Here is a 15651-nt window from a genome sequence, read left to right as displayed (position 1 = left end):
CTAGTTATAACCAACCCTCTTTCTAGAAATTCCCTCCCCTAGTTTAACCACTCAAAGTGTACATAAGGCTCAGAAGGACAAAAACAAACAAACAAAAAAAAACCAAAACGCTATACCTGTTTTAAAGAAAAAACACTACCACCGTATCGTCCTTCTCTCCTTCCCCCTAAGGGGGAAGGTCCCAAGGACCTGTTTCCTCCTAACAGCTCTGCACCGATAGTCAAGGCAGTAGTTGTTTGGGGTTCAGATGGTATGAACTGTAAAAAAACTACACCTCTTGATTTATTTTGGTTTAGATGAGAACATTCCTAAAATTCTATAATCTTGAAATAGTCTGTATTAAGAAATGTAATTAAGCAGAAGCTAATGCCAGTCCCTTAATGAGCATCATTAATTACCTGGTCATTTTGTTGAACAAATAAGTGGATTTTGCAGTCATCATCGCCACATGCTAATATTGGCACTGGGGGGGAAAAAAGAGACTTTCACTGTTAAGTATTCCATCATATGCTACGATTATCACCTGTGCTGTATTCTAAACTCTAAAGAACTTTGACTTCTATTTCTCACATCAATGAACAAATAAACTGCAAGTGCTCAATACATATCTACTGGCATCAAGTGAACACTCTAAAATGTTCTGTTAAATGGTTACTTGGCAAAAAATGACTACTGATAGAGAGTATTTTTCTCCATTAGATGTATTTTATGATAGACAGGGCAGGGAAAAGAGAAGCTTGAGGGCAAGTTGAGGTCATTTTCACTGTCGGCCAGACAACTAACATGAAGAGTTAGCTGAAATGAATAATAAAATGGAAGAGCTACCATAAGCCTGGCATCATGATAACTGCACAAAAGTGTAATGGTATGTTTGTTACTTTAAGAACCTTACATTTTGTTTGAGAATTCAACAGTAAAACAAAATTCCTGAAGCAATTCTAGACCCATATAAAAGAGTATGTAAGTAAATATGTGGTTAAAAAGCTATGAAAGGTGCAACTATAAAATGAGATTTCTCTAATAGCACAAAAATGTAATAGACATTGCCAAAGGATAGCTCTAATGACTGTGGAGCAGAATAAAATAGGAACTCTTTTTCTAAGAAAACACCTTGCAACCAAGTGGGTTTTTCAAAGATTTTCAACCTTAAATACACTAAAAACAAAAATAACAAACTCCAGTTACTTGGCCTTAATGTATATGGAAAAAATTTTAATCCTGTTATGAAACCAGAATGTATGAGTTCCTCCTCCAAGGGAGCCCTCACACAAAGCAGGAGCACCACATAAACCATAAAATTGCAGCTCCTGCACCAAAAGGCAAGAGGCTGGTGGCTTCCAGACCCTGCCTCTCTCCACCAGGCCTGTCCTCCAGGTTACTGAGGAGGCAAAGAGAGAGACTGACTCACACTGGCCATCATCTTTGTGAAGGACAATCAAAGAGAGGGACAGATGGGTTTCCCAGCAAAAGGAAAAATTTTCTGTTTGGAGATTTTAAGTGGTCTTAGACAAAAAATGTCATCATGCAGATGTAAGGGTGCTGTTCTGAAAGAAATGCTCATGGTCCATCAATACTTTTTCAACTTATCCCAGACCTTCACCTTCTGAAGACTTAGACAATTTTCCTAAATTGGATCTACATACATTGGCAATATACACGGTCCAGAAAAAATAATGCCCCCCTTTTATTACAAAATCATAAGCATGTAATTCTGTAACATAACACTATCACACTCAAGCACACCATATGACATTTTAGGTGAAATGTTCAAATTAAAACTATAAATTATTATATTCATATTATCCTACCAACCACACTCAAGCAGGCCTTACTTCAGCTGTGCTCTGTCTATGATAAATAGCAATATTGATCTTGATTTCACATTAAGTCATTTAATCTTTTCCCCTTTTTATTGAATTTATTGGGGTAAATTTTAAACAGCTGCCAAAATTCTGAACAGCTTCCCTTACTCTTATATTCTATGCTTAGATAATTTGAATGATGAAAACAAAAGTGTATTAGCTAGGTCTCAACCTGTTTCATGAAAAAATGTGGATACATATTGAGATTCAATGTTTCTTTCAGGTTCTGTCATACGAAAAATAAAAACATATATTGTTCTTTTAATATGAACTTAACAGGATACTCACCATCAGTATTAGGCAAAAAAGATAGGCAGACAGTCAGAGTGAATCCATTTTCCAAGTTCAAGGTCTGAAGGCACGTTACTAAAAAATAATGAAACACACCATGAATGACTAACTCAGAGCTTATCCACCTAGAGAGGTTGCGTAGCATCATCACATTGGCAGGGAGATGACAGACTTCAATCCTGAGCCCCTACCTACCATGTGAATTTAAATGGTCAATGTTGAACAACATTAGAGAACAAAATTATTTATATGCAAAGGTGCAGGGGTATCCAACCTTTTGGCAGCTCTAGGCCACATTGGAAGAAGAGTTGTTGTCTTGGGCTACACATTAAATACACACACATGAATAAAAACTGATGAGCAAAAAAAAAAAGGTTTTTAGTAAATTTACAATTTTGTGTGAGGCTGCATTCATAATCTTCCTGGGCCACATGCAGCCTGCAGGTTGCGGACTGGACACCCCTGGCAGAGGAAATTCACATTAACAAATCATATGATATAAGGAATTTGGAAAAAGTGGAAAAAACACAAACATTTGGATGAAAGCTGCTTTTTAAAGCTGTTCTTAAAGCTGCTTGAAAGACTAAAAAAAGTATATCTTTGCTCTTCTGGTTGTCATTCATTTGATAATTACTATTTCATTGGTTTGGATTATAATGTCTCTAAACATACCTTGTGAACCTTCTTTAGACCAGACTCGAACAGTGGAATCCGAAGCTGCAGAAACTATCAGTGTACGGAATGAAACATCTGATGCCCCCCTCTGGTAAACAGCGTGCACTGCATAAACAGGTCCCTCATGGCCAAAAAGATGGACAGATTTTAAAAGCTGAATGAGAAAAAAATGACAAAAACATTATGATAAAAAAGGAATTATCAGTTTCAACTTTATTTAACTAGAATCATAAGATTAATGGTACTGTTAAAATGTGTGACCCAGAAATATGTCCTTTCAGTTGAAGAAAATGTAATCTAATGTAATCTTTGGAGAAGTTTGTCTGACCATATTATTGACACTGAAATGGTGCATACCCTTGACACAGCAATCTCACACCTAAGAATCTACTCTGAGACACTAACGTCAAGACTGTAACAAATAATAAAAGGATATTCATCACACTTTTTTTTGGTGGAGGATGCAGGCATGGATCACACACTCTTTACAATATTAAAAAAATATCAACCAAGAATTAATAGGGAACTGATTAAATTATTGTAGGCATACACGTTAGCTAATAAAAAGGATAATATAGATAAATGTATGATTATTACCATGGAAAGACATCCACGACATTGAGATTTTTGAAGAACACAGGTCAGCTTTGTGGAACGTTCCTTTTGGAATTAGTCTCATGTTTTGTCATGAACAGATTTAGGATATAAATTCTGACATCATTACTACTTAAATGCATAACATTACAAGGTATCAGTCTGTCCCAATTTTAGTGAAGTTAACCTTGACATCGTAGTAAAGGTATTGTCTGCTGAATTTTTTCACTGTGAAGTTCATTTTTTTTGGTTGATAATATAGATTACACTCTGGGGCTGAGTAAACATTCTATTCTCCATCAAACCACCACCAAGTATTTTCAGCATCCCCTCATGACACTTGCCTGAATCATGGCTACAAAATGGAAAAAATGGCACACAGAACCAGTAATCCGTTTGCTTGCCATGCGAGATTCTTCACCATGGCATCATTTCTGCTATTTTAGGTGTATAGCGTAGAGCTCCAAAATGTGTGAAATTGCACCACTTCCTTTGAGAGGCAGCTTCCATAAATTGTCTTTTGAAATAGAGGTGTCCCTTAAGTGTCTCCTCAGCTGTTTTCCCATTACTTAGGCAGAACTCTGCCACTCCAGAAAGTAATTAATAGTTACATGTAAGGGTCTACACACTAACGTCCTTTCATCATTAACCTTTGGCTTCTTCGAAAAAACATTTTAAATAACTTAAATACAGTATATATAATTGTACATATACTAGAGACCTGAGACAATGTTCATCAGAATGTTAACTCTGTTAAGATTTTGTATATAGGTTTTTCTTCTTTATATTTTTCTATATTTAAACTTTTTTATATGATTCTTTATCATCACGGCTTAAAAAATTAAATCTATTGAAAATATTTCACATCTTTAAGCAGGATGGTATTTCAACCATCAAAAAATTTAAGAAACTCAACAGAAATCTCTCAAGTTCACCAGCTTTTTTAAAAAAACAATGCTCACTGTTCAAAAACTTGAACCTCTCATTATACCAGCTTAGAATTATTTCCGTAAGTCAAGGTGTGTTGAGCACCTGTGTACTGGAAATGCCTATGGAAAAGAACCTTTAAGCCCCTAAGGTTACAATATGTGGCCCCTTCTCCTAAATGCTCTTATTCCCTCATCTCTCCTTCTGCCATTGATCTGCCTCTCCTCCCTGTTTGGTTTCACATTCTCTCCTCTGGCCTCTCTCAAGCTAAGTTTGCTGTCCGCCCAGGTACTTGCTTAGCCTGCAGTTCCCTCTACTGGCAGAAGTTTGGGGGAGCACAGAGAAAAAGAGTCTTGCTAAGTCTCACCTCAAGGTTTCAAAAGTGAATGCTAAAATTGTTTCTCTGAATTTTCCTGCCAAAATCATTCTGAACAGGAGTTAAGTTTGCTACACATCTTTTTGCTCTCAATCAAGTCTACGTGGTTCCCAAATCCCTACCTCCAGGCTGCAGAGGGCAAGGCTGGGTGCCTGGTCAGTAATTTAAATGACATGTCTACAACTGAAATCTATATCTTCCCTCCTACTAGCCTACTTTCCTTTGCAGAAGTTCCTTTCTCCAGGAGCCCTAAGACACAACCCCACTGTTTTTGATTACTCGCTCCCCTCATAGCCAGCTCCCGACTCCTTCATTAACCATGTAATATATACCAAAATCATTTTTCCTTCAAAAATACATCCCATTTCCCTTCCTTCACATTTTTCCAATTTTAATTTGTCATGTGGCAGTCAGATTAATCTTCTGATATTCATACTCTTCTTCTTAAAAATCATCAGACTTCGAAATGCCTAGTAATAAAGAATAAACTCTTAAAGCAAGTGTTCAAATTCTTCCCATAGGACTGTCTGTATTCTGTTTCTCAAGTATTACTGCCCACATGTACTATCTAGAAACATTCCCAAAACTGTGTTCCTGAAAGTTACAACAGCTGCTAAGAGATTTAAAAGAAAAAAGTTCAGACTTGAAACAATTTTGAGAAATGTAAGGTAAACAAAGATAAGCAGGTTCATTCATGAAAGAACTTTTCAGAGCCCTCTCTAGGCTCACGTGCATTGGGATTCTCTAAGAGACACACGTATAGGATATGCAGTGTTTCCCAAACTTGATTGATCAGAGATTCCATTCCTGTTTTCATGGAACTTCTTAAGAGAATAATTCTCTGAACACACTTTAGAAAGCCCTAAATGCATCTTAGGCTTTGCTTAAAACCAGATACTCCTGACCAGGTACTCTGTTTTCTCACCTGAGCTTTTATTTATGCTATTTTTCCTACCAAGAATTCTTACCCCTTTAACTCCTCCCAAGGAAATCATCTCACACTTTACAAACCAACTCAAAGGTCGCCTCTTAAAAATCTCTTCTGAACTCACTGTACCATGGTTGGGGGACGGTAAGTTAGAGCACCTACCTTGTACTGCACTTTATTCAAGTACATTCAGCCTTCAAACTATGAACATAGTTTCATGAACAGGATTTTGCCTCATCTCCATCTTCAGCATGGCAGATGTACAAATATTCAGTGCACTAATTTTTCACTTTTAATCTTTTCTTACAACTAGAAATGACCTAAATATCCATCAAGAGGTCCATCCATAATCAGCACTGCATATGATAACATCACTCAGAGTTACGTAAATCTACATCCACATGGCAACAGTTATCCTATGAACAGAGCAGAATTAATTTTTGCTACTAATCTGAACACAGATCAAACAGCCCATGTAAGAAGAGCTTGAAAATTACTTCAAAATAATGGGAAGTTCACAAAATGACTGACAGCATGTGAATGTGGGGGCAAATCTTAGAGGGAAGGGACCTGAAGTACGGAAAAATAAAGGATCTGAATTACTGATAAGCAAAAATGAGGCAACTTCATAACGAAAGAATAAAATAGAAAGGAGAAAAAAATTAAAAATAAAAGTACACATAACAGTCATTTCCACTATAAACTATAGTAGAACATATATTTATGTTTAAATGTTTATAAACTATACACATGTCTACTCACCTGATTGTTCTCTATTTCCCAGTGAATCACTTGACTATCAGATCCTCCAGAAACTAATTCAGTAGAAGGAGCTGCAAAAAAATTGTATCTCAGTAAACATTTTTATTTTTTTTATCAGCTACTTTGAAAACTTTCAAAGCTATAGAAAAGATATGAGAAAACTCATATACCTAGATTCGCCAACTGTTAATATTTTGCCATATTTGATAAATAGCTTGTTCTCTCTCTATATGCACAGGGTGGGCAAAAGTAGGTTTACAGTTGTTTGCATGGAAAAATAATACAATAATTAATAAATAATACAAAAGTATGTTTTACATACTCAGAACTATAAACCTACTTTGCCACACCCAGTGTACACACAGACCCCTTTTTGTTTCTGACAACTACTTAGAAATAAGTTACAGACATCAAATAAGTTACAGAATCCTCAAATACTTTGCTACGGATAGCATAAGAAATGGAACATTCCCCTACATTACCACAATACTATTACCACATTCAAGAATTTCAGCAGCGATACAGTATTATTACATAATACACACAAAATTTCTCCAAACTGTCCTAGTAATGTCTTTTATAATTCTTTTTTTTAACTTTTTTATTGATTATGCCATTACATTTGTTCTATTCCCCCCCTCCATTCCCCTCCACCCTGCATACCCCTCCCCCACCATTTCCCCCTTTAGTTCATGAACACGTGTCTCAAATTCTTTAGATTCTGTATTTCCCCTACTATTCTTACCCTCTCCCCTATTTTCTATCTACTGTCTATGCTACTTATTCCCTGTACCTTCTCCCCCCTTCTCCTCCTCCCACTCCCCTGTTGCTAACCCTCCATGTGATCTTCATTTCTATGGTTCTGCTCCTGATCTAGCTGTCCTCTTAGTTTGCTTTTGTTTTAGGTGTGGTTCTTAATAACTGTGAGTTTGCTGCCCTTTCACTGTTCATCTTTTTTATCTTCTTTTTCTTAGGTAAGTCCCTTTAACATTTCATATAGTAAGGGTTTGGTGATGATGAACTCCTTGAATTTGGTCTTATCTGAGAAGCACTTTATCTGTCCTTCCATTCTAAATGAAAACTTTGCTGGGTAGAGCAATCTTGGTTGTAGGTCTTTGGTTTTCATGACTTGGAATACCTCTTTCCAGCCCCTTCTTGCCTGTAAGGTCTCTTGAGAAATCAGCTGACAGTCTGATGGGAACTCCTTTGTAGGTGACTGTCCCCTTAGCTCTTGCTGCTTCTAGGATTCTCTCCTTCATTTTAATCTTGGCTAATGTAATGATGACGTGCCTTGGTGTGTTTCTTCTTGGGTCCAACTTCTTTGGGACTCTCTGAGCTTCCTGGATTTCCTGGAAGTCTATTTCCTCTGCCAGAATGGGGAAGTCCTCTTTTATTATTTGTTCAAAAAAGGTTTCCACTCGTGACTCTTCCCCTTCTGGTACCCCTATAATTCGAATGTTGGAACGTTTAAAGATGTCCTGGAGGTTCCTAAGCTTCTCCTCATTTTTTTGAATTCTTGTTTCTTCATTCTTTTCTGTTTGATCATTTTTTTCTTCCTTCTGGTCCACTCCATTGATTTGAGTCCCAATCTCCTTTCCATTACTATTGGTTTCCTTTGTATTACCATTCATTTCAATTAGTTTAGCTTGCATGTGTTTCTCTAATTTGTGACTAAAATCAACCAGTTCTGTAAGGATCCTGATAACCAGTGTTTTGAACTGTGCATCTGAAAGATTGGCTATTTCTTCATCACTTAGATCGATCGGTTCTGGGGCTCTGAGTTGTTCTTGAGCCATTTTTGGTCTATTCGCGCCATTAAGTAAGTGGAGCGAAGCCTTAGTTGTTTACCAGGACGGGGCGACCCAGGTCGCTGGTTTGTGACGCTGTGTGTGGGGGCGTGGTCAGAGAGGGAGCAATGGCGGTCCTCTCCGCTAGCCCAGTCCGTCCAGTCACACCACTCGCTTATCCGATCGGAATTATGCGAGCCTGCTGCCCCGAGCAGGCTCCCCTCCTCACTGGTTTATCCGCACGCAGCTGCGCGACCAACCGCAGACAGTCCGCCGCGCCTCTTCCCTGTGTGCTCCCGTAGCTAGCCCGTGACCTGCGCCTTCGGCTGCTCCCGCACCACCTGTTTGCGCACCACCCGTTCGGGGATTTTTTTCTTGCCAACCTGCTCCGCTGCTGGCTTCGCTCCTCTTACCGGTTTAGCTGAGCATTTAGTTGTCTTTGGACTCCATATTATCGATTTTCTGTCTGGCTTGGTTGTGTTTATTGTTGTTAAAAATAGTTGTTCTTAGATTTGGTTGTGCACAGAGGCAAGGTGGTTCCACCTACACCTCCATCTTGGCGGAAGTCTATAATTCTTTTTAAATTCAGAATATAAAGACTACACACTGTGTTTAGTTGTCATGTTTTTCAGTCTTTCACATAGAAGAGCATCCCTTCTTTTTGTGTGATAATGAACATCCCAGCCAGTTGTTTTACAGAATGTCCCTCAACCTCGAATAACTTTTGTTTGGATTTGCCATTTATATGTTTCTTTTGGCCTATGTGCTAGACATTTAGAAGCAGCAGCTGGGAACTGTCTGAAGAACATCAGATAAGGACTCAGAAGTCCCAGGTTCTTGTCCTAACCCTGCTGTCAGCCAGCTAGGACCTTGGGATTTAATTTCTTTATGCATCGGAGAAATTAAGCTATTTACCTAACTACAAGATTCTGAGAATTACTATAAGGTACCTGATACAGGGCTTAAAAAGAATAGCTAAATTATCTGGTGGTAGAGCCCTCGTCTCAGAGGAAATAAATCCTAATAGTTAAAAATTAGTGATGTCAAGCCCTGGCTGGTGTAGCTCAGTGGATTGAGCACGAGCCTGTGAAGCAGATGGTTGCCAGTTCAATTCCCAGTCAGGGCACATGCCTGGGTTGCAAGCCAGGTCCCCAGCAGGGGACACATGAGAGGCAACCACACACTGATGTTCCTCTCCCGCTCTTTCTCCTTCCCTTCTCTTCCCCTCTCTCTAAAAATAAATTTAAAAAAAATATTTTTAAAAAAAATTAGTGATGTCAAGCAATTTGCTTTATATAACCTCACTTTTAAAGGGAAGATAAAATATACAAGCCCAATTAATGTTTTATAATGAATCCCTACACTGATATTTAAGTAGTCTGTGATATCATTTGTCACAGATATCATAGTCTGTGGCAATTCATAAAATTACAATTGTGCTTTAATGTCTGCGCTAACGGCCACTCTTTCTACTATTTAATGGTTTTCACTGACCTAATGTGACTAATACTGCATTACTAACTGAAATAAGTAGCTTATTTAACTTTTTCTAATGTCACAGATAAAATCATACCATAGTCTCACTAATTCGGAAAATTCTCCACTTGTGCCTGGCTCAGGATGCTCTTAATAAATGTTTATGGGGACTTCTAGTCAAGATGGAGGCATAGGTAACCACGCCTCACCTTGCACAATCACTGCAAAAATTACAACTAAACTACAAAACAACTATCACCCAGATTCATCAGAAAATTGACCTGTATGGAAGTCTGACAACCAGGGAATTAAGGAAGTCACGTTCATCCAAATAGGTAGGAGGGTTAGAAACTCGGAGACACAGAAAGGACAGTCCCATGTCCACATGTGGTAGATAAAAATCAGAAGGGATACCTCAGGAACCAGTCCCTACCCCAAACCACACTAACCAGCACAGGGTTCCAGTGCCAGGAAATAAGTCCCCCAACTTCCTTTTTTAAAAACCAGTGGAAGTTAGAGCAGTGGAAGAAACTGCAGGATTCTCAGGAGTCTTCTCTTGAAGGGCCTGCAACAGACTTAGGTCTGATGCAGACTTACTCCCTCTGGGCTCCAGCAGCACAGCAGTAGCGGGCAGGGCAACAGTAGCATATGGGGAGAAACTGAAGTGTCTAGCATCAGGGTGAGTGATGGGGAACAGCCTCCTCCTGAACAAAACTCCAGAGGCCAAGCAGCAGCACTGACCCCTTTCTGAGCCCTCCCCCACACAGAGCCACACTGCATCAGAGACTCCAACAACCTGGTTCACTCAGGTTGCCCTGCCCTAGCAATTAACTAAAGCTCCACTCCAGCCAACTTGCCCCTGAGCAATTTCTGCAATAGGTCATGTTACTAAGACAGGAAGTCAAAGCAGCTCTATCTAATTCCTAGAAACAAAGGGAGGCTTGCCAAAGCCAGGAGACAAAGAAACATAGTGCAAATGAAAGAACAGAACAAAACTCCAGAAAAGAACTAAACAAAATGGAGATAAGCACTATCAGTTGCAGAGTTCAAAACACTGGTTATTAGGATGCTCAAGGAACTCACTGGACACTTCAGCAACATAAAAAAGATCCAGACAGAAATGAAGTTACACTAAGTGAAATAAAGAAAAATCTGCAGGGAACAATGGAGTAGATGAAGCCTAGAATCAAATCAATGATTTGGAACATAAGGAAGAAAAAAAATTCCATTAGGACAGCAAGAAGAAAAAAGAATCCCCCCCAAAAAGGATAGAATAAAGAGCCTCTGGAACAATTTTAAACATACCAACATTCGCATAATAGGGGTGCCAGAAGGAGAAGAGAAAGAGCAAGAAATTGAAAACTTATTTGAAAAAACAATGAAAGAAAACCTCCCTAATTTATTGAAGGAAATAAACATACAAATCCAGGAAGACCAAAAGAGTCCCAAACAAATGGATGCAAAGAGGATCACACCAAGACATATCATCATTGAAATACCAAAACCTAAAAATAAAGAGAGAATCTTAAAAGCAGCAAGAGAAAAGCAGATAGTTACCTACAAAGGAGTTCCCATAAGACTGTCAGCTGATTTCTCCAAAGAAACTTTGTAGGCTAAAAGTGATAGGCAAGAATTATTCAAAGTGATGAAAAGCAAAGACCCACATCCAAGACTGCTCTATTCAGCAAAGCTATCATTTAGAATTGAAGGACAGATAAAGTTCTTCCCAGACACAGTAAAGCTAAAAGAGTTTGTCATCACCAAATGATTACTATATGAAATGCTAAATCAGATTATGTACAAAAAAGATTAAAATGACGAAGATTAAAATGGCAATAAATTCACAACTATTAGCAACTGAATCTAAAAAACAGACTAAGCAAAAAAGCAGAACAGAAACAGATTCATAGATATGGAGATCATTTGGAGGGTTATCAGTTGGGAAGAAGAAGGGGAAGAATGGGAAAAAGGTACAGGGATTAAGAAACATAATTGGTATGTACAGAATAGACAAGGGGATGTTAAGAATAGTATAGGAGATGGAGTAGCCAAAGAACTTATGTGCATGACCCATGGACATGAACTAAGGGTGGGGGAAATTGCCAGAGGGAGTGGGGGTACTGGTGGAGGAGGGGCGAAAGGGGGAAAAACTGGGACAACTGTAATAGTATAATCAATAAAGTAATTTAAAATATTTATGGAATAAAAAAATTATTTCGAAGTCCATAAGAAAACTACAGTAGGTATATTTAAGACATTTGGGGAAATTCCATAGGATTTTGGTGGTACCTTCTAAAAGGAATATGTTAATTAAACATTCTGGAATCAAAGAACTTTAGAAATAAGAGACCTAGAGATGATCTAGCCGAGGAAATTTCAAATTGTTTGGTGTCAGGACTCCTTTACACACTTAAAAAATTTTGAGGACCCACACTGGCTGGCGTGGCTCAGTGGATTGAGTACCAGCCTGCGAACCAAAGAGTTGCGGGTTCAATTCCCTGTCTAGGGCACACGCTCGGGTTGCAAGCCAGGTCCCCAGTGGTGGGGGGCACAAGAGAGGCAACCACACACTGATGTTTCTCTCCCTCTTTCTCCCTCCTTTCCCCTCTCTAAAAATAAATAAAATCTTTAAAAAAAATTTTTGAGGACCCCATAAAGCTTTTGTTTATGTGGATTGACTATATGTACCAACACTAAACACACTAGAATTTTCAACTGAGAAACTTGAAAACTGCTTGCTTATCAGTTTATTTAAAAATACTAAACTCCAATACATGTTACCAAATATAACATTTTATGGTGAGGAAAACCCTTTATTTTCCAAAACAAAAAAATTAATGAGTGGCCCTATTTCACATTTCTAAAAATCTCTTGAACATCTAATTTTATTAAACTACAGCTAGATTTTCATATCTATTTCTGTATTTAATCTATTAAAGTACTACATATAACAAACCTCCTGGAAAGTACCACTGTATGACTGTAACGGAATGAGAATGAAAGCAGTGAATAACCTCTTAGTATTTTTTCTGAAAATAATTTTGACCTCCCAGGTGTCACAGACCTCTAAGGGTCCCCTGTACCAGTCTAAGCCTCCACTTTTCATATGTTACAAAGGTGCAAACTGGGGTAAACAAAAAATGCAATGTCCTGCCTAGAGAGCAGTAGCTTCTCTGTGGCAGAAAGAGCCCCACAAGCCAAATTTTCAGAATCCAAGCCTGGGCCTAACATGGGTCCTGCTTACAGGCTTTGAGTAGAAACTAAGCAATGGTGGGGATCTTGCCATAGTCAGAGGCTGCCTCTACCCTCATCCTAAGCATGCTGTGTTACCTATGCTTTAATTGCTACAAAGTAAAAGTACAGGTCAGATATTTCACTGGCCATACCATTTTTCTTCTATTTTCCAATTGCAGGGTATCAGATAAGCTAGTGGTAAAGTAATAGAAGTGATGAAAATATGACTAATCATACTTTATCAGAAGACAACTGAGATCAATTTTAACAATCAGATTGATACTTACAGCCATCTTGTTTACAAATCCACTGTATGCAATTGACCCGAGCACTGTGGCCATTCAGGTTGGTAATAACAACCCTTTTCTTTAACAAAGAAAACACCAGTTAGTAAGTTAGAATCTATCCCACAGAGGAATTTAAAAAATCAGATTTCAGTAGTTTTGATACAAAAATGTTCAGGATTATTTCAAACAGAATCATCTTCCTTAACTCATAAACTTAAAACAGTAGCTTCACTGTCTGTTCACTCTAACTCATTCTTTTTTGTCACTCCACATTCCCAGAGTCATGTGTTCTCATCACACTGAGCTCTCAGGTCTTCATCTGCCTAACTCCTGCTCACCACCCCCACCCATCCCACCCCAGTCCTCATCCAGGGATCCTGTCTTGACACCCCAGACTAAATAAGGAACATGCTTGCACCAATTTGAGTGTTTTGTTGACCAAACAAAACGAAAAAAAACTTTTAATAGAGGAATTCATATTTAATGGATACCAATTCATGGATCATTTTGTGCATCATGGCTAATCAGGTGTTGCCCATCATGGCTAATTAGGGTTCTTGAACCCTAATGACACAAGGTCACCACCAGGCCACAACTATGAAGGTCCTCAGACATCAGATTTCTTCAGACTGTTTGCTTTCACCAACATCACTCCTCTTAGGCTCTCTCTACTTCACTCACTGCTCTTACTTCACCCACTGCTCTGAGTTAGTGAAGACACAAACTCTGTGACTACAGTGCCTTTCTCTTTACAGACCCTTTATTTATTGCCAACTGCACAGGCTTATATGCCAACTAGAATTCTCATGGCTGAGAAAAAGGTATACGGAGGTAAGTATACATTAATTATTTCACACGGATTATTTGAGGCTGGGAAATGATTATAATACTTCGTTTTCTCTCTCACTAGATTGAGAATTCCTTAATGAGCAGGAGTTATTTTTCACACATTATCTTTGCGTCCCTACCACTCAGTCCAGGGCCAGGCCATGGAGGGTCCTCAAAAATTTGCTGAATGAACATCATCCCGAAAACTTTGTTTTAGCACCTCCATGCTCTTATTCCCACATTTAATTAAATGTCCAACTAGCAAAAATGTAACAAAACAAAGTACTTTTTAGGCTCAATATATTTTTTGATAGGTTAAAAATCTCCTAACAGGGCCACCAGATTATCACTAAAAATAAAAATGTGATGTAATGGTACAAATCCATTAAATAGCTGCAAAAAGAGAGGTTCCCACAGCTGGGTGGGTTCCACTGTAAACTTTACCCTTGGTTTTATGTGCTTTCTCTTGCCAGTTAAGAGTGCAGAGCTATAAGAAACAGAAACTAGAATAAGGCAAGTTCAAGATACATTAAGCTAATACAACTATTTCCTAAATAAGTTGGAATCTGCAAAGGGTGTGAGAATAATGGTATTTTTAATCAAATAAAGCAGTACAAGAAATAGAGAAAGCTAGCTCCTGCACTGCACTTTAATTTCCAGCACTTTACTTTTTATACTGAGGCTCTTTTTAAGAAGCAACATTAATTATATTGTCCAAAATTAACCAGTGGGAATGGGGGCAAAACGAACTCTGGCAAGCATGCAAAAAACTAGCCATTTGAGAAATTTGGTAGGGAAAGAGCCAAAAAATAAAATCAACTGACTGGGTGAAGTTCAGAGAATGGGTTAAATCCTGCCTCATAACTAATGCTCAGGATTCCCAACCCCTATGACCTTTCCCCCAATGGCACTTCCTTTAAAATGTCCCATTCCAAAGCTAATATATAAAATACAAGTGATACACTTTTTAAAGCAATGCAAGTTTATAAAATACGCAGGAAACACAGAAATGGGAAAGAAACTGTGATAATGGATTTGATCCATACCTAAATCGCAAATCTTTCAAAACCCAAACTAAATCTTTAACAGTACTATATACAGTTAGTTGCCACAGAAGACTTCAGAAAAGGTTATCATCACTCAGGTATCTACGAGAGGTTAACAGGTCCCTGGTGGGACTTGGGGACCCCAGGCTGACGAAGCGCCCAAGATCTCGAGGAGCGAGTCTGGCGTGCAAACAGGAGAGTCCTCGCGTAGACACCCTCCCCCAAGCGGACCAGCGCGCACACCCAGCTTCCTCGCTCGGGCGCAGCGTCTACAGAGTGTCCAGACGGCGCTTAGCACATTGAGCCCCACGGGGTCAGACGCTGGGCCACCTCTCTTACCCAAGGATCATAGATCACCACAGAACAGGACGTTCCGAAGGCCAGAAGTCCTCCCGGCCCGGAGCTCCAGCTCAGGGCTCCCCGCACCCTGTTTGGGCAGCAAAATACGTGAGACGTCTCCAGCAAAGATGCCACCATGTTGCTGGCTGGTCAGCGGCCGAGACCTGGGCGCACACTTCCGCCCCCTGAGCGGAACTACTCGCGAAGCCACTTCCCAGGCTGGCTGATTCCTCACCGCG

The 15651-nt window shown here is 39.0% G+C and overlaps 1 protein-coding gene across 3 annotated transcripts in view; it reads right to left on the bottom strand.

Moving 5' to 3' along the window:
• The window catches only part of ELP2 (elongator acetyltransferase complex subunit 2), a 41457-nt gene extending 25806 nt beyond the window's left edge, over positions 1 to 15651 (bottom strand). For 2 of the 3 annotated variants that reach the window (XM_037154464.2, XM_037154467.2), the window contains exons 1-6: positions 15413 to 15651; positions 13200 to 13278; positions 6416 to 6486; positions 2826 to 2982; positions 2151 to 2228; positions 399 to 463 (exon numbers count right to left, since the gene is read on the bottom strand). In XM_037154464.2, the coding sequence (XP_037010359.2) occupies positions 399 to 463; positions 2151 to 2228; positions 2826 to 2982; positions 6416 to 6486; positions 13200 to 13278; positions 15413 to 15550 (588 nt within the window). In that variant the 5' untranslated portion in view covers positions 15551 to 15651. Of the gene's footprint in view, positions 1 to 398; positions 464 to 2150; positions 2229 to 2825; positions 2983 to 5815; positions 6070 to 6415; positions 6487 to 13199; positions 13279 to 15412 lie in introns of those variants that run through there. The other variant, XM_037154465.2, reaches the window with a different exon arrangement.

This window comes from Artibeus jamaicensis, unplaced genomic scaffold (genome assembly GCF_021234435.1).
Source record: "Artibeus jamaicensis isolate MK-2021 breed Jamaican fruit bat unplaced genomic scaffold, CSHL_Jam_final contig_354, whole genome shotgun sequence".
Lineage (NCBI taxonomy): Eukaryota > Metazoa > Chordata > Mammalia > Chiroptera > Phyllostomidae > Artibeus > Artibeus jamaicensis.
This window is presented reverse-complemented; position numbering and strand designations above follow the sequence as displayed.